Source organism: Oncorhynchus mykiss, chromosome 6 (assembly GCF_057628025.1).
Source record: "Oncorhynchus mykiss isolate SJ-2025 chromosome 6, ASM5762802v1, whole genome shotgun sequence".
NCBI classification, from domain to species: domain Eukaryota; kingdom Metazoa; phylum Chordata; class Actinopteri; order Salmoniformes; family Salmonidae; genus Oncorhynchus; species Oncorhynchus mykiss.
This window is the reverse complement of record NC_143027.1, coordinates 50,247,600-50,267,787: the sequence shown is the minus strand read 5'-3', so window position 1 is coordinate 50,267,787 and position 20,188 is coordinate 50,247,600. Positions and strand designations below refer to the sequence as shown.

At 41.6% G+C, this 20,188-nt stretch overlaps 1 protein-coding gene across 4 annotated transcripts in view; it reads right to left on the bottom strand.

Moving 5' to 3' along the window:
- Window positions 1-16,293, bottom strand: part of adam9a (ADAM metallopeptidase domain 9a) — a 78,099-nt gene extending 61,806 nt beyond the window's left edge. Inside the window, exons 1-3 of one of the 4 annotated variants that reach the window (XM_021606716.3) lie at window positions 15,630-16,293; window positions 6,137-6,240; window positions 2,323-2,381 (exon numbers count right to left, since the gene is read on the bottom strand). In XM_021606716.3, coding sequence (XP_021462391.2) covers window positions 2,323-2,381; window positions 6,137-6,240; window positions 15,630-15,714 — 248 coding nt within the window. In that variant the 5' untranslated portion in view covers window positions 15,715-16,293. Of the gene's footprint in view, window positions 1-2,322; window positions 2,382-6,136; window positions 6,241-15,196; window positions 15,372-15,629 lie in introns of those variants that run through there. The other 3 variants (XM_021606717.3, XM_021606718.3, XM_090238151.1) reach the window with 3 other exon arrangements.
- Between the last annotated feature and the right edge of the window lie 3,895 nt (window positions 16,294-20,188).

Here is a 20,188-nt window from a genome sequence, read left to right as displayed (position 1 = left end):
TCAATTTAGACTGCAGGTATAAGTTTAGAGATAAAGTTCATTGCGTTCTTCATATCACCTGTCACAATAACTTCATAACGAAAAATCATTGGTAGTCCCAGTCACGTGGTGTTTGTTAACAAGCACACAACGACAAGATCGGAGCCTTGTGAGTCACACACTGTTGTGCAGCACTCACCAGGTGATCGAGTTAGAATATGGAATTCACAACTAAACGTTTGCCAGCTAGATATCTTATACCTATTAAGTTAACTGTCAAAAATGTACTAACTGCTCTACGGTTTGCTAATTTAGTAGCCAGATGGCGATCTAGCTAAGTGGTTAGCTTCTTCCAAAATCAAGCTTATTTTGGTAACAGCAAAGAATCCCATCCTGGATCAAGAGCCTTGCTGTCTAATATACTGCTCAAAAACATAAAGGGAACACTTAAACAACACAATGTAACTCCAAGTCAATCACACTTCTGTGAAATCAAACTGTCCACTTAGGAAGCAACACTGATTGACAAATTTCACATGCTGTTGTGCAAATGGAATAGACAACAGGTGGAAATTATAGGCAATTAGCAAGACACCCCCAATAAAGGAGTGGTTCTGCAGGTGGTGACTACAGACCACTTCTCAGTTCCTATGCTTCCTGGCTGATGTTTTGGTCACTTTTGAATGCTAGCGGTCCTTTCACTCTAGTGGTAGCATGAAACGGAGTCTACAACCCACACAAGTGGCTCAGGTAGTGCAGCTCATCCAGGATGGTACATCAATGCGAACTGTGGCAAGAAGGTTTGCTGTGTCTGTCAGCGTAGCGTCCAGAGCATGGAGGCGCTACCAGGACAGGCCAGTACATCAGGAGACGTGGAGGAGGCCGTAGGAGGGCAACAACCCAGCAGCAGGACCGCTACCTCCGCCTTTGTGCAAGGAGGAGCAGGAGGAGCACTGCCAGACCCCTGCAAAATGACCTCCAGCAGGCCACAAATGTGCATGTGTCTGCTCAAACGGTCAGAAACAGACTCCATGAGGGTGGTATGAGGGCCCGACATCCACAGGTGGGGGTTGTGCTCACAGCCCAACACCGTGCAGGACATTTGGCATTTGCCAGAGAACACCAAGATTGGCAAATTTGCCACTGGCGCCCTGTGCTCTTCACAGATGAAAACAGGTTCACACTGAGCACGTGACAGACGTGACAGTCTGGAGACGCCATGGAGAACGTTCTGCTGCCTGCAACATCCTCCAGCATGACCGGTTTGGCGTGGGTCAGTCATGGTGTGGGGTGGCATTTCTTTGGGGGGCCGCACAGCCCTCCATGTGCTCGCCAGAGGTAGCCTGACTGCCATTAGGTACCGAGATGAGATCCTCAGACCCCTTGTGAGACCATATGCTGGTGCGGTTGGCCCTGGGTTTCTCCTAATGCAAGACAATGCTAGACCTCATGTGGCTGGAGTGTGTCAGCAGTTCCTGCAAGAGGAAGGCATTGATGCTATGGACTGGCCCGCCCGTTCCCTAGACCTGAATCCAATTGAGCACATCTGGGACATCATGCCTCGCTCCATCCACCAACGCCACGTTGCACCACAGACTGTCCAGGAGTTGGAGGATGCTTTAGTCCAGGTCTGGGAGGAGATCCCTCAGGAGACCATCCGCCACCTCATCAGGAGCATGCCCAGGTGTTGTAGGGAGGTCATACAGGCACGTGAAGGCCACACACACACTACTGAGCCTCATTTGGACTTGTTTTAAGGACATTACATCAAAGTTGGATCAGCCTGTAGTGTGGTTTTCCACTTTAATTTTGAGTGCGACTCCAAATCCAGACCTCCATGGGTTGATAAATTTGATTTCCATTGATAATGTGTGATTTTGTTGTCAGCACATTCAACTATGTAAAGAAAAAACATATTTAATAAGAATATTTCATTCATTCAGATCTAGGATGTGTTATTTTAGTGTTCCCTTTATTTTTTTGAGCAATGTATTTGTTTTGTACATGATGCAAACTGTGTGTAACATGTTTTATTTACTTGTATAACTTAATGATCTGGGCTATCTGTCCTGCAAATACTTGGGTCAGAGGATGGATAAAATGTACGCAAAGTGCTTGTTAGTAGTTAGTTAACATTCTCCATTGGATGTGTACTTGTTAGCATTGCTAAGCTTTGGATTAGAGGATTAATGGGGTTTGAAAATAGCGCCCCTTGTATTCAGTGCCGGTATTAACAAATATCCTGGTATGGAGCAAGGTCAGTATGAAGGTATGACAATCTGGATACCGCCTAAGCCTATCTACAAGAGAAGACAAAGGAGAACATGGGAGGTCAATACATACTCATTCTTCTCCAGGACAACAACGTGCTCTTTTCCCATGGCACTGATGATATAGGACACCTGTAAAAGCAAAGACAACTAGAGTCATTTCAATGCTGGATTTGGATGGACAAACAAAGGGGAGTGGCAGGGTAACTCAGTCATTGGGTGCATTCATTAGTGCACACCGTAGCAAAACATTTTGCAATGAGAAACACGCTGCAACAAAAACAAGCATTTCTTATCGAAAACGTTCAGGCTAGTACCTCCCTGTTTCAGGCAGTTTGCTTTCAATTGGTTCCTAGTGAATGTACCCAGTACTTAGGTGTGTAACCAACAGACCCCAGAGGAATGAAAGCAAGCAAGTAGTACTTGGATGCCTGTCGATGTATAAACATGGGCTATATGACTCACCAATCAAGGCAAACCAAATAAAAGCAAGACCAAAGCTATTTGTAGATGTCTTCAAGATACTGTCATTGAAGCTGAGAAAATAGAAGGCAGCCAGTCAGTCAGTGCCCTCGGTCTGGAGTCAGAATTTCTTAATAGGTTAAATGCTGTCTAGCCTGAAAGGACATTGACAGTGCCTCTGAGGCACTGTGTGTTGTGAAACCCTGTGAAGAGACTAATTTTGACACAGTTATTCCAGTGAATCAGAATCGTCTCTTGGTTACAGATTAATCACTTTCATCGAGGCGCAAACCCTCGAGATGCATTTGAAGGCCGAAAACAGTAAACACTGGTCATCTTGAATGCTCCACCAACAATTTAGTAGTTCTTGTTTTTTTGAAACAGTGTTTTGGTCAATAGACCTTCATCAGGGTTTACAGAGGCTGCGTCCCAAATGGCACCCCATCCCCATTCCCTACATAGTGCACTACTTTAGACCAGGACCCATAGGGCTCCGGTGAAAAGTAGTGTACTATATAGGGAATAGGGTGTAATTTGGGAAGCAGCCTCAGAGGCATGACAGATGGTTGAACTGTGTAATTGTGCCACTAGTCTCTGACCTTTCAATCATGACATTAGGAGGCTGCAGAGAGGAAGACCAGTTGTAACTGGAGGCAGATTAGTTAGTTTAGTTCTGCTGATGCCAGTCAGTCAGTGCAAGCGTGTGTGCTTGTCTGAGTGAATGAGTGAGTGAATTAGTGACAAAAACATATCTTTCCTTGTTGACAGAGGTAGATGAGGTTGGGGTAGGGCAGGGAGATAAGGCCAAAATACAGTATGGTATTTTTCAAATATGATGGTATTTTATGTTTTTGATTAATAAAAGCTCTAAATTTGCTTTATGAGTAGTGCGTGACCCTACAGTGGCAACATATTCTAAATGATTTCAAAATGGGTCTTTCTCCATTCGGATTGTTTTATACTGTTCAATTCAACTTCAATCTAAAATAATTTCCTGCATTTCCATCAATTTCTGCACTCACTTGAAACCATTTCCACACTGCCACGATATGGGCAAAAATACTAGGCCTTAGTTTTAAACAAATGTTGCAATTGCGATTTAGATCAAAACACTTGGGTGAACTTATGTAATCATGGAAATATGTTTATTTTAATTCTATAGTTAAAATATAAATAATGGTGGGCACTTTGATTAGTGTTGTTTGACATGACAACAAATGAAAATACCATGGGCGAGTTATTGTGACAGGGTAGGCTCCAAAGTGATGTTCAGTGTTTCCTAGGGGACCCTATAAATATTTGGCCAAATTAAATCTTTATTTACATAGCCAACATATTCATGCTTCGCCTATTCCTCTTTGATTTAGAAGATACTGTTGCACAAACAACATGCTGATTTAAGCCTCCACCAGTACTGGTATCAGGCTGTATTAGCTAGTTACGTTTGCTCTGACACAGTACTTTTATTAGCTAGTTAGCTAACTAGCGATTAGCATTAGTGGCTAACATGATTTAGCTTAACTTGCTAAGAAAATACAAACTTGTTGTTTGCAGGAGTAAGAAACACAATCTAATATTGTAATTATAGAACGCTTATGGATTTATATTGTCATCGACATTGTTGCATTGACCATGCAGAATGAAATAATGTGTCTCGTGGTCAAGCAACAACAAATGCACTCCTTGAGTGACTAGATCTCTGTGTGTGTGTGTGTGTGTGTGTGTGTGTGTGTGTGTGTGTGTGTGTGTGTGTGTGTGTGTGTGAGAGAGGACTCAAGTAGTGGAGTAACCTCTAACAATGGACGTTACACACAGCGTATCACATTTAACAAACCAAACATTAAAATACCGTTATAGAAGGTGAAGTAAAAACCCAAACCGGTCTGTGCATAAATACCAGTATATAGTAAAATACAGTATACTGCCCAGCCCTAGGTTGGGTGTAGGGGACCAATAAAGACAGGGCCAGGTCTGCAGCTGTCAACTTGATTCACTGGCCTTGTATTTACTTGGAAGACCGTCATTGTAAAAACAAAATCTTAACTGACTCGCCAGGTTAAATAAAAAAAATATATACATTTTTTAAAATACTCTAGAAAACAGGAGAAAAGCCCTTGTTTGTTTGTGCCATATAGCAGGTGTGACATGAGGTGGAGGCTAACCACAGGTGTTGGTGCTTTTTCAGACTCCTCCTACCCCCCCATAGTGTGTAGGCATCTGTTTCTCACAGATGGTTCCTGTGAAAAATCCGCAGCACGGCTGGTTGGAGAAGTTTTGGCATAGGCTAGAGGTGCTCTGGACAGGTGTTCTAAATGCTGTCAATTCCATGTCAATTCCATTGCTTCAGCCATTTTGAGGCTGACTGACATTCCCCTAGCACTGTCTAGCACTCCCCCCCCCCCCCCCCCCCAGTGCCTTCTAGTCCCAGGATAACTGAGGCCAACACCCATCCATCCATCCACACACCACAGCCAAAAACTGATATTCACCCTCTCATCTTCAACCACCCAGGGTTTATGACTGCAATGCCTTGAGTTAGCAAATTCACCATATTTTAAAGAGTGGGAAGAGATAGACAAGATGACAGAGAGGGTAGAGAGAGAATGTGTCACAAGGCAGTAGGCCAGGTTCGAACTCATGCCGACCACTAGAGGCTAGACCATCCAAGCCATGCAAATTAATAAACTCCAGTCACTTATGTAAGGGTGCACATACACTACATTTTAGTCATTTTTAAGAGTGACTTACAGGAGGAACTAGGATTGAGAAACTAGGGTTAAGTGCCTTGCTCAAGGGCAGAGATTTTTCCCCTAGTAGGCTCGGCGATTCAAAGTCCAAGGTCCACAAAGAAATGAGAGCTCTTTTGTCTGAACACACCCTCAAAACGTTCACACTCCTTCATATGGAATTCTCACATTTCACCCACTCCTCAAAGTCTCTACGAAAGGGGGGGGAGGGGGGGGCTGTCTGTTTGGAAGGCAACATGCTCCAACACGCTATCCAGGAAGGAAAAGCAGCTAATACACAACCATAGTAAAAACTCTGGTTCATCCACTGTCTTGAGAGTCTAGAACATAAAACCAGCGACTCCCAGAATTCGAAGATGTGACATCACAGACAATCTACAAACAAAATGTGGAGGATGGCTTTTCAGAGTACAAATACTGTAGAGTTATTTCTTATTCAGAGTTTGAGGTCAGAGTGAATAGGAAGTGGCAGTGGGCTACCTAGAAATATTACCACGCTGACATTTCCTGCCAGAGTTGTTAGAGAGCTGGAGAGGGAGAGACAGGGATCCCAAAACAGGGAGGGAAGTCAGGAGGAAACTAACTCACTATCAGCACCACACACACTGATAAACGCTGACAGCAAGGACTGAACAGCAGCAACAATGCTTTCTCTCTGTATGTATTGCCGTGGTTTACCTGGTTAGAATCTGAACTATCCATGTCTCTCCTCTGCTTCCCAAAGCGCTTGGGTATGGTGACTTCATATGAGGAGAACTGCGAGGTCTGATGCGATGCTGACCCTACAAGAGGAATAACACCATTATGACTGTTATATTGTGCATAGTATTGCAATAGATCATCAACAGACAGTTACATTAGTAATTTCAGAGGACCATAACAGTAGTCAAGGAGCAGTGTGGTATCAAAGCAGTCATACCTTAGAAATACCACTACATTGCCAATGTGAGAAATATTTTTCAGTCTACGCTACTGTATATGGTCATGTTTATAGCAAATCATTTATATTCATTCAACTGCTACGTGACCTACTGAGGCTTTGTGAGTGAGAGGGAGAGACCACTGTTTCACTGGAGGCTTGAGGTCAGGGCAAAGAGCAGGGGAAAATACAGGCATCTTCCATCCCCCTCACAGTCAGGAAAACTGCTCTCTGAAGATATGAGATAGAAGTGCTGATGATGCTAACCCCACAGTCTCTCCGGCTGCCCGACGTCAAGCATACGTTTGGGCCTGGTTGCCAACACTGCGCTGGCTCACAGCCTGGCCCCTCCTGTGTGAGTGTCCTTCCCAAACACAAAAGGACAACTGACTCTTTTACTTCTTCTCACCTGAGCTGCCTTGTGGGGTGGCCTATAGAGAATGAGTCGTAGAACAAATAGTACTATAAATATTTGCTCAAACTTAACATCTAGCAAATGTATTAATTATTCTTTGAGTCGAAAAACAACAGATTATATAGTAGGCGTCGACCATGTCTGGTTTGGGGAAAATATTGGTAGATCGTCATCTTAGTTCGGGATGAGAGCAATCCTACACGGAGATACATTTTGTGAGAGATGGACAACAAACAATTACAATCTCTTCAAACAGTGGCCAAATCATTTTTGTTGTAGAGATTAGCAAGAAAATAGGCATTCTTTCGTTTATTCTGTCACCTGGCTTGTGGGGGTCATTGGTGTTTCCTGAAAGGCTAAATGGAAGGAAAATGCCACACAATCCCATAGGGCTACATAATGTACAGTAGAGTCCCAACACTCCGTTCAAGGAAAGGCTAAACTCACTGACAGGGAAAGATGTTTGTAATTAAACAGTGACGCATATAAGCAGCTGAGCCCCTAGGACATGTTGCTCAGTTTACAAAAAATACTGGTGGATAACAAACATGTGCATAGGGCCTACAAACATGAAATAGGGACTATTATCTGACATATCCTATTAGTTAATGTTAGGCCTAGATGCTGTTTTCCAAACTCTCCAGGTTATATGACAACATAAAATACAGTGGGTTGTGTGTGAACAGCAGACAGGAATATGATGAGCCTGGTCAACAATAACATCACTGTCTCTTTGGTTCTTTTGTCTAGTAAAGGCCAATGGGTGTGTGGAGATGTAACTGTGTAGTGAAACTCCGCCTGTCACACTTTCCATGGAGTGTCACCTCGTTGCTTCAACCCACACGAAGCAACGGGCCAAGGTTCCGGTCTAGGATCACGGTTTTGACTGCTCCTACAGTCTTGCGTCGGTACTGCACTTTAACTGATGCTCAGTCTAGAAAAACCATTTCCATAGATGGCCACATAGTTTGACTTCCCCATCTTAATAGAAATGTTCTTATGTATATTTTGTGCACAAAGGTGATGACTAGATTTATTCCCCATCACTCACAGCCAAATATATTAACATTTGATAATCAGCCCCAGGCTGTGTCACAACCAGCAGTGATCGGGAGTCCCATAGGCCCAGCGTCGTCCAGGTTAGGGTAGGGTTTGGTCATCAATGTAAATAAGAAAGTTAACTGGCTTGACTAGTTAAATAAAATAAAAAGTTAATGTCTGCCATGTTTTTGGACAACGGAATGTTATCACTGTTCACGCTGCTCCCTGTGCACATTGAGTGCTAGTGCATGTGAAGTTGTTTATATGCAACCCGGATATAGCCGGTCCCTGAATCGGCATACGCAATCGAGAGTAGACTACGTTGAAAACAATCTCCAGTTCTTTATACCTCAGTGGGTTGGAGGGGATGGTGAGGTCTGTGTTGACGAGTAAAAATGGCAACCTTGTCACATCCTGTTGGAGTGTACATCTGTGCTGGATTTTGGAACAATCTACATCTCAATTACTCAACATCCTTACAGGTTTTGAAACGATCAAGTTGCCCAGACTGGTCTACTATGGTTGCATCTTGGACAACAAAAAAACTAAACAACCAAGGTCGATGTAACATACAGTAAGGGCTTTGTCCCTGCTCAACAAACACACACTTACATAACCACAACATGCCATTAGGCTTGGTTTATTTGTCACAGAAAGGGGACCTTCACCATTAAATTAATTTTCCTGGCTACGGCCAAACTCTACACCACACCCATGAACGTTAGTTTCTTCTCCACAATGAGTATTGATCTAGGTACCTCCGACACTTCAAATGTGAACACTTTGGGGCCATCTGGTTGGTTCAGAAACCAATGGGTTAGGCCAGAACACGTGGGTAAAGCGATGGTTTGAAAATTTGTCATTGGCTTTGATACTCTGATTGGTTAGACAATCCAATCGCTGATTACTTTTTTTTTTTATACATCACCCCTCGTCACCACATACAACTTCAATGATGGCAGTCTAACACAGAACCCAAACTGGCTGCGCGGTGCGCCATCGTCCATAAATGTATTTTGTCCCCCCACACCAAACGCGATCATGACACGCAGATTAAAATATCAAAACAAACTCAACCAATTATATTAATTTGGAGACAGGTCGAAAAGGATTAAACATTTATGGCAATTTAGCTAGTTAGTTTGCACATGCTAGCTAATTTGTCCATTTTAGCTAGCTTGCTTTTGCTAGGTAATTTGTCCTGGGATATAAACATTGAGTTGTTATTTTACTTGAAATGCACAAGGTCCTCTACTCAGACAATTAATCCACACATAAAACGGCCAACTGAATCGTTTCTCGTCATCTCTCTTCCTTCCAGGCCTTGACTTTTGACTTTATATTGCGATTGGCAACTTCCATAAATTAGGTGCATTACCGCCACTGACCTTGTTCGTCTTTCAGTCACCCACGTGACTATAACCAGTGAGGAGATGGGAGAGGCAGGACTTGCAGAGCGATCTGCGTAAGAAATAGAACTGATTCTATTTAAGCCCTTGGCAACGCAGACGCTGGTTGGCGCGCATGAGCAGTGTGGGTGCAAAAATTTTATGATATAGATTTCTACATTTATTTTGCAAAGTGACGCGAGCAATGTAGTCAGCCTGTAAGTCTAAAGTATGTAGCGAACGACAGAGCAGCGGAAGAATAAAGTGTGAGCCGTCAAGCTATAAATGAATGCCTTGCATCTAGGAAATTAACAACTGTATGGTAGGCCGATTAGCTCTCTATATCATCACAAACACTGACCCTACACACCTCCAGTCCCTGCTCACTCCGGTGCCCATGCCATCTGTCCATCCAATGATATTATCTGATTTGATTGATACTTTTAGGAAACACTGTCGCAGGAAAAACTAATAGCTGAAAACTCCCATGACCCACCACCACTTCCTGTTGAGGATGCATCCCAAATGGCACCCCACTCCCTTTAAAGTACAATACTTTTGACCAGAGCTCTCTGGACCCTGGTCAAAAGTAGCACACTATAGGGAAGAGGGCCATTTGGAACACGTCTCAATGGGCATAGTCGTGTCTGGCTTTGAAGCAAAAGTGGCATTAAGTCCGCAACAAATGAAATAGGCACATTTAGGATAATATTGAGACGGATAATATTGAGACGGAATATAATATTGAGACGGATGTAGGCTAGACAGAAGATCCGATCCGCTTGCTTACAGCTGCACTAGGTTCAGACAGGCCTCCTGTTTAGATTAAGACACTGCGGAGCTGGCACTAGACATGGGACAATTCAGGTATATTTTCTGAGCCATTATCCCCCAGAGAAGATTGAACGACGGCAGTTCTGGAAAAACAAGCACTTTGTCATCATGCTAAGTAGCAGAATCCACAGCAGCCATTTTTGGAATGGCACTAGAACATAGCGTTGAACAACAAAAGGATAGTCAGCCAATCAAAGACATTTTATTTTGACATTTCCACAGATGTAGTCCGCATGGAGCCTGATTGGCTGACTATACTTTGTAGATCAACCCAATGTTTTAGTGCAGGGGTCTTAAACATTAGCCAAAAAAAATCCATGTCTTTTATCATCAGGTGAATGATGATAGCAAGGAGAAGTAATCAACATATTAAAATGAATAGATTTGGTAGACAGTGTTGGGGAAGCTACTGTAAAAATATAGTTTAACAAGCTACAAATTACTTCACACTGGAAGAAGTTAAGCTACACTTAAGAAAATATACTTTAAAAGTTTTTGAAAAAGTAGTTCACTACATCTAAACTGTTTTGTGATAAATTCTTAAATCTAAAACTGAAATATCAAAGACTATAAATTGCAATAACAGATCACACTGGAATAAGATGTTAAAATAATGTGTAATTAAGCCTATTAAAACACAAACTGTTCCAAGTGACAATTAAGCAGGGCTGAAGCAGTTTAAACAAAGGTTAGCCATGTGTTTGCAAAAATGTATGTCCAAGTCAAGAAAGCGTACCAGCAGCACTTGCCACACTGGTAGCCTATTCGCAGGTGCTTTTTCAAAGCCTTTGTCAGTCACTCCAGTGAGTAATTGACTCCAATGAATAATTTGCTCAACATTATGGCAGAGAAGATATTCCCTTTTCTACTGTAGGTATGGAATTCAAAATGTTTTAATTCAGTTGTTGATAGCAATATTCATTAAAAAAAACACATTTTCTTGTGAACCCCTAGCCCCCGGTTAAATACCCCTGTTCTAGGGCCATTACAAAATGACTGCTGTGGCATCTGCTACTTAGCATGAGGACGAAAAGTAGGGTTGGGAGATATGGCCTGAAAATCCTCAACATTTCTTCCAACTTACGGGCAAATCACAATATATTTAGAGTACCAGTCATTCAATTGTTTCTTTATTTTTTACCATTTTCTACATTGTAGAATAATAGTGAAGACATCAAAACTATGACAAACACATACGGAATCATGTAGTAACAAAAAAAAAAAAAGTTAACCAAATCAAAATATATTTTAAACTCTTCAAAGGAGTCACCCTTTGCACACTCTGTTATTTCATAGTTATGTCTTCACTATCATTCTACAATGTAGAAAATAGTAAAAATAAAGAACACATACAAGGATTTAAAACTTTTGACCAGCAGAGTGTGTATATAGAACCAGCATAGATTTAAGTATGAATTGGATTGAGCAATAAAAGCCCCACCTTTATTCCGTAGGCTTGGATCTGCACTGTGCAGCTGTTGCAAGAGCACATTTTTCACTGGCTGTCCACTGTTTTCAAAAACAAAGATTGATAGGCAGCTTAAACTTCTTGAATTCAACCCATTATTGGGTTCAAATACACATTGAGATTTGTGAACAGCCATCCACAACAACCACAATCCGTAAGGCGCAAATAGCTAAATGAGAGAGCAGCAGAGTGATTCACATCAATGCGCCATGTAGATATCAATATGAAGTGATATCAGTATCGCCGTAGACTACACCATTGCAGTCATCCTTACCTCAGAGTTTATTCAAGTTGGATCATCTTTGGATGCCGACAGCAGTCGCAACTTTGGAAGACATAGCTTGGACTGTAGCCTACAAAAGCCTATAACTGTTATTTTCCTGTAATCCATCAAACCCATTTGGTGCGTCATCATAGTGGTCTCTGACTTGTGGTAAGACTTTCTCAGGTGGAACAAACTTAAACTTGCACCTTTTTTCAATGCTAATTTGAATGTCATTGAGAAAACAGAATTTAAAAGTAATCCTCTAGTTTTTCAAAAGTATTTGTAATCTTATTACAATATTTTTTGCTGGTAACGTAGTTACCGTTCTTTGGAAATCCGTTACTCCCCAACCCTGATGCTCCTAACAGTACTTAGTAACGCAATGCTGTGCGCAACAAGCTGAGCATTGATTTTCCAGAATCAAGGTTCATTGATACTCTTGTTTTAGTAGTATGCTCTGCACACAATGAGTTGTGTGACATAAAAAGGTATCGTTAGAAAGGTTAACTTCCATTTTACAGTAAAATAATGTCTCAATGTGCTTCAGTGTCCATATGACCGATTATGTTAGACCAAACCTCAAATAGCAAGTTGAAACAGCTTGTCAGAGAGGAAGAATTCCTCTCATCATTGTTGTTGTGAGTGGCAGGGACTTGGTGTGTGCGTGTAAACAGAGAGGAAGAGGCAAAGCGAGAGGTTTCACTCTCCCTAAAATCTTTCCAAAACAATCCCAATGCATTTATATGGGTTTATTTTAGACCTAAGCTTGTCGCCTGCCTTAGGGACAACAATTCCCATTGTTAGGGCGGAGACATATGCATCTCATCATTATATACAGATACCTCGTGTAAATGGGAAGGTACACACAGCACAGAATGAGTGAAGGAGATAAGACATCATGAGTGGGAAAAAATCAAACTATAACAGCGTTAATTCTTGCAACACAGGCATTTGGAATACCATGAAAAAACAAATTCTAATTAATCTAAGTAATTCAATATAAATCGCCCAGCCCTAACAAAGAGGGAAGTACATGTTTTTACGTTTTCCGACCAATATCTGGCGCCATCTCCACTGTGTGTTAATCTAAACAGGAGGCTTGTTCAAACCTAGTGCAGCTGTAAGCAAGTGGGTTGGATATGCTGGCTAGATGTAAGTCCTTATAAAAGGTGGTAAGATGGTTAAGTGTGTACACAACCCTGTCCAGTCCAACATAGCAAGCTTGGTAATATAGGCCTAAGTGCTGACAGTAGCCTACAGACTCTATTGAAAGTGGACTAATATTACACCTGACCAAGATAACTGTTGAAAATGTTCACTTGTGGGAGTTTGTTAGCTATATCAGGGGTCTTCAACCTTTTCTTTTCCAGGGACCCCCTCCCAGGCAAACCGGCAACTCAGGGACTGTATCACACTTCAGCAAAAACATTAATGTTTCCAGTCTTGTCTATACAGGTGAATGACAATGGCAAGGAGAAGTAACTAACATTTTAAAAATAATAGATTTGGTAGACAGTTGGAGAAATATATATAGTTAACCAAGCTACCAATTACTTTACACTGGAAGAAGATACGCTACACTATATATAGTTTACTTTGTTTCTTTGAAAAAGTAGTTCACTACATCCAAACTACTTTCTGATAAATTATCATATCTAAATCTAAAATAAATTACATTGACTATGAATTGCAATAACAGATCACTCTGGTGTCAGGTGTTAACAGAATGTGTAATTAAGCCTATTAAAATACAAACATGGTTTCAAGTAACAATTAGGCAGGTCTGAAACCCAAAAATAAAAAGGAAATTGTCTACTCACCCAGATCTTATTTTATCAAAACAAATAGCATGCAGTTCCAGTATTTAGCTACACCAATACAACATAAAATGTATTAACTACTGAAAACAATTGCAAGATTTGAATTTAGTTCAACTAACACCAAGCTACTGCAAAGTGTAGTTATATTACAAGTTGAACTACATGCAGTTTAGTACTACAACACCGGTAGACAGTTTATTTTGACCTCCCCCATAATTGGAATTGGAAGTGTAAACTAACATATCTTTCTAACTAATAGACTAACTCAAAACACATTTTCACTGAGAGCAGCTGTTTAAACAAAGGTTACCCATGTGTTGCCAAAAATGTATGTCCAAGTCAAGAAAGCTTACCAGCAGCACTTGCCACACTGGTAGCCTATTCACAGGTGCTTTGTCAAAGCCTATGTCAGATACTCCAGTGAGTAATTGGCTCAAATGAGGATAATTTGCCCAATATTAAGAGTTGATAAATAAAGTTGACATTATTAGAAAGATATTATCCTATTTTCTACTGTATGTATGCAATTCAAAATAGTTTTTTTCTGTTATTGCTAGCGATATTCATAAAAACATTCAAATAAAATATTTTTTGCGGACCCCCAGTTGAATACCCATGAGCGATATGATTGGGTTTATGAGGTTTCAAAGCTTTTGATAGCCTTGGGCTACTATAATTGTACCAATGACACATGGCAATACTCATAAGGCCTTGGTGGTTAATTAAGGTGTTACTAATATAAAACAGCAGTGTAGTTTAAAATAACTTGATTCCACTAATTAGGGACTTTTCTTTTAAAGGTGAAACACCAATTCCACTATTGTTGCTCACGCTAATGTTGTAACCAACAACACACTGGTCAAATAATGACGTCTAGGAAGTAGAAAGCTCATGGTAGCGTAGTTAGCACTTCTATTACTAGACTGGGCCAACTACTTCCATTACTAGACTGGGCCGTGTATCTGTCTGGATTGAGAAAACATTCAAAGCACGTGCAGGGATGTAGTTCAATTGTGTGCAACTGCAGCCCGCAATTCGGGGTGCTCCTGCATGTGGGCATTTATGAATCTGCAGGAACACCCCCTCGCGCATCCCATTGGTTCCTTCATAAACTCTCCGCCTCGTGCACAACATCTTCATGCTGGTGTGACACTTTTGAATGTGGATCGAAAGGGAAATAAAAATAACATTCACCACCGTGTAACGGAGTCCTCTTTGCTAGCGATACCGATAGACAGAGTCCTTCGCTCCCGCTTTCACAGGACTAATGGAAAACAGTGCCCGAAAGGCGGAGACGAAGGTCACCCTCTTCCGGTCGCCCCCTGCCTCTCGCTAGTACAGCAGGCAGGGGCAGGAGCGACACTGTGTGCTAGCTTACTAGGTAACTAGCACACGGTGTCTCCCCCGCTTACCGCTAGCTACGCAGGTATACAGGAGGCACGGGCGACACGTGAGCTAGCTAACAGTACTAGCAGACAATGTCACCCTCGCCCCCACCTGCTGTGTACCAGTGTCCTCCTTGGGAGTAGTTGGCTAAGTTAGCACAATATCTTTCGCTAGACAGTATGTAGTAGATATAGGTAGTTACCGTCTTGTCCCCCCTCCCCCTCTTCTGAGGTGTATCAGCGGTTGGCATCCAACATTATGCTAATGGTGCATTAGCGTCATCTACTGTAGTGGACCGTCCATGTACTGGTGTCATAGCTTAACAAGTTACCAATATTAGTATAAAGAGGGGTTCCTACAGATGCAGGAACGCCCCTAATAGCGGGCTGCAGTTGCACCCTTCTCATATAGTTAGCCAAATTCTAGAATCCCTCTTGCTACATAGTAGCGGTCGTTACCACATTAACAAAGTAATAAACCACGACTTAAAATTATGACCCAAAAGCAACATTTTATATATACATTTTTACGATAGACAATTTGGACTTTGTGACTGGAAACCTAGAATATCCGAGAAGGAAAGCCGCTCGGGCTATGTTGTAGCCGTTGCTCGCTATAATGTAACGTTCACTCACCCTCGCTGCAGTCGCCAAGCCCATTGAGTAAAGCGATGACACAAATTGCTTTAAAGCACGGATGGGACAATAACGGCATACCCATGTTTATCTAATTGTCAACAAAATATTGAAGTAGGGATCTTCTTATCCAGGCGTTGCCTTCCAAGCAATTACGAAGTGCCTTCTCCACATTCTGTAAAAATCCTTTAGACAATTACCTTGCCATATCGTAACAACTATTGCTAGCTCACCAACAAGCAACTGCTTTACTGCTGCTGGCTTTGGCTCTTTTCAGACGATAGATCTAGCAGGATCGCATGATCAGTGACTATAATAGTGAACAATAATACAGATTTACTAATCTTTTTTAATCGAGTTTCGTTTTAGATCAAATGAGTCCTAATGTCATATCCAGTAAACCCGAATAGAATGGATAAAACAGCGCATGCGTGTTGATGCGTCAGACTTTGTAGTGCGGTCGTCACTAGCTGCCAGCCAGTAAGTCATATATCCCTCCCATTTATAACCCATAACGCTGATCTCAAATGAAGACCAAAAAGTATGTTTTTTCTTGAATTTTTACGATATACAATTTTGACTTTGTGGCTGTGTTATCTAGTGGAAATCCCTAAGCGTGTACCAACCAAAATAACATAGCTCGTCTGTGACAGTTGCATGCACTAAATTATGCACTCCTACGTGCATACTATAACGTTACGAAAAGCACAAATATAACTACTATTAAAGGTTTAGGTAACAGTGATCCTGGAGTGTCGCTGGCACTTGATATAACCAACCTGAAAAACCAGGTGTGCTGAATTTAGGCAATTAGAGAACTGATCAATAATCAATAAGCCCAGTTTGTCTGGTGCGTTGCTTAGTTGGAAGGAAACTGCAATACATGCGACACTCAAGGAACAGGGATGCCTACCACAGAAATATCTACGTGTTTAGTAGGATCAGTTCTTTATTGCTAGTCCCTTGAACTCAGCCAATGGCTGAGCAGAGCAGATGTCAGAGACATTTTGTGATTCTCCTGCCGGTTTCCACTAGATAACACAACCACAAAGTCTAATTGGCTACAGAAATGTACTGTTTGGTGAGGTTTAAAATCAGATTTTAAGGAGATCATTTGTAGAAATGGGCGGGGTTTAGCATAATTATGACTTGTGGCAATGTTAACTAGTGAAGTCCTTCTCTGCCTCCTTTTTTGTCTTTATTTATTAACAAACATTAACAAAACAAAAGAGGAATAGTCACATGCTAAAACGCATACATAACATTTGTCACATTGTCAGGAATCCTACACAAACAAATCATATTAAATTAATAATACTACAGGTTGATTGCCTTGTTTTTCATTTTAGTTAAAGTAGTCCCATATTGTTTAAATTCATTTACAAAGTGAATCAGACCATTTGCATTTGTGAATATGAAATGTACCCATTATTATTAGCAGTTGAAATAAATATACATCCTTATCAATATCAGAATTTCTGAAATAAATCATCAAAACAATTAAATTGTATATGTTCTGTTTTCTTTATAACAAAGTTGTGTATATCAATCCAAAAATTCTACTATAAATATAGAAATCACACAGAATCAAAATTCAGCTTGACTCTTTCCTAACAGGTTTCACAGGATACATTTTATGTAACATTTTAAATGAAACTTCCTTTACCTTGTTACTGATACCATATTTTTTAGGAATCTTCCATTCTTTAGTCAAGTGATTTTTTCTTTTTTTCTTTCATCTTTATTTAACCAGGTAGGCCAGTTGAGAACAAGTTCTCTTTTACAACTGCGACTGGCCAAGATAAAGCAAAGCAGTGCTACAAAAACAACACAGGGTTACACATGGGATAAACAAGCGTACAGTCAATAACACAATAGAAAAATCTGTATACAGTGTATGCAAATGAAGTAAGGAGGTAAGGCAATAAATAGGCCAATAGTGGCGAAGTAATTACAATTTAGCAATTTACACTGGAGTGATATATATGCAGATGAGGATGTGCAGGTAGAAATACTGGGTAGCAAAAGAGCAGAAAAACAAAATCAAATATGAGGATGAGGAAGATAGCTGGTTGGATGGGCTATTTATAGATGGGCTGTGTACAGCTGCAGCGATCGGTAAGCTGCTCTGACAGCTGACGCTGAAAGTAAGTGAGGGAGATCTAATTCTCCAACTTCAGTGATTTTTGCAATTCGTTCCTGTCATTGGCAGCAGAGAACTGGAAGGAAATGCGGCCAAAAGAGGTGTTGGCTTTGGGGATAACCAGCAAAATATACCTACTGGAGCATGTGTTACGGGTGGGTGTTGCTATGGTGACCAGTGAGCTGAGATAAGGCAGAGCTTTACCTAGCAAGGACTTATAGATGACCTGGAGCCAGTGGGTTTGGCGACGAATATGTAGCGAGGACCAGCCAACGAGTGCATACAGGTCTCAGTGGAGGGTAGTATATGGGGCTTTGGTGACAAAATGGATGGCACTGTGTTAGACTGCATCCAATTTGCTGAGTAAATTGACATCGCCGAAGTCAAGGATCAGTAGGATAGTCAGTTTTACAAGGGTATGTTTGGCAGCATGAGTGTTTCAAAATAGGAAGCCTATTCTATTTTTAACTTTGGATTGGAGATGCTTAATGTGAGTCTGGAAGGAGAGTTTCCAGTCAAGCCAGACACCTAGGTATTTAGAGTTGTCCACATATTCTAAGTTAGAACCGTCCAGAGTAGTGATGCTAGTCGGGTGGGAGGGTGCGGGCAGCAATCAGTTGAAAAGCATGCATTTCGTTTTACTAGCATTTAAGAGCAGTTGGAGGCCATGGAAGGAGTGTTGTATGACGTTGAAGCTCGTTTGGAGATTTGTTAACACAGTGTCCAAAGAAGGGCCAGATGTATACAGAATGGTGTCGTCTGCGTAGATGTGGATCAAAGAATCACCAGCAGCAAGAGCGACATCATTGATATATACGGAGAAGAGAGTTGGCCCGAGAATTGAACCCTGTGGCACCCCCATAGAGACTGCCAGAGGTCCGGACAACAGGCCCTCCGATTTGACACACTGAACTCTATCTGAGAAGTAGTTGGTGAACCAGGTGAGGCAGTCATTAGAGAAACCAAGGCTGTTGAGTCTGCCGATTAGAATACGGTGATTGACAGAGTCGAAAGCCTTGGCCAGGTCAATGAAGACTGCTGCACAGTACTGTCTTTTATCAATGGAGGTTATGATATCATTTAGGACCTTGAGTGTGGCTGAGGCACACCCGTGACCAGCTCAGAAACCAGATTGCATAGCGGAGAAGTTACGGTGGGATTCGAAATGGTCAGTGATCTGTTTGTTCACTTTGCTTTCGAAGACTTTAGAAAGGCAGGGCAGGATGGATATAGGTCTGTAACAGTTTGGGTCTAGAGTGTCACCCCCTTTGAAGAGGGGGATGACCGCAGCCGCCTTCCAATCTTCAGGAATCTCAGACGATATGAAAAAGAGGTTGACAGACTAGTAATAGGGGTTGCAACAATAGCGGCAGATAATTTTAGGAAGAGAGGGTCCAGATTGTCTGGGAATTAGTGCTGCAGGATGCAAATTTCTGTTTGAAAAAGCTTGTTTACAATGAAATATAAACCAACCTAGATAATCCTACTGCTGTGGACAATAAAACACAACCACATAACCTAGCAAGAGGATGAAAAGTAGGGTTGGGCGATATGGCCTAAAAATCATCTAAATTTTTTCTAATTTATGGGCGATTCACAATTTAGATAAACCTTTAGCCTTGGACAATAAAACCTGAAATTATAATGAAATATCTCTCAGTAACCAGAGGTTCCATTTCTTTGTTTTCTCAATTGAGTACCACAGTATAAGTTATAATACCCATAAAACCAAATGTTTTTTTTCACCATACATTTTTCCATCTGGGATTTTAGAACTACTTCATACCAGTGTTGCCAACTTAGCGACTTTGTCGCAATATTTAGCGAGTATTCAGATCCAACAAATCTAGCCACATTTTCGGGTGTTATTGTAGACTGAAGTGAAAGCACATATTTTTCTCACTCTTCTCAAAGAGCAGCGGGTGCTGCCGTGGGCCCCACCCCCATCCCAAAGCACTCACAAGCGGCTCAGTCCAACAGCAGCAGTCCCTCCCAGCTGCAGTCAGAGCAGGAGATGTTCAACCCTCCGCGTCCAGACTGCAAATGAATTGCGCATGCGGGAAGCCGCTGCTGGCTGATCCCGCCCTGGCATACATTCAGGGCGGGATGTAAATGTTAAATGTTTGTCTAAAATAATTCACTGCACAAAAACAAATCACTGCATTTGACTCACACACCCTCAGTCACTTACTCACCTTGTCCACTGTGTGTGTGGCTCTCTGTGACATAAGCTAAACATCTAGTTGGCTAGCTCATCATGTCTCAGTCTAAACTGTACACTCAAAAATACAGAAATGAGTGGGAATCAAACCCTGAATTCAACGACTGGTTGAAGCCGTTTTTGGGGATGATACACGGGCATATTACCTGTATTGTAAGGCTGATTTCTATGCCAAACCGACCGTGGACAATGTGT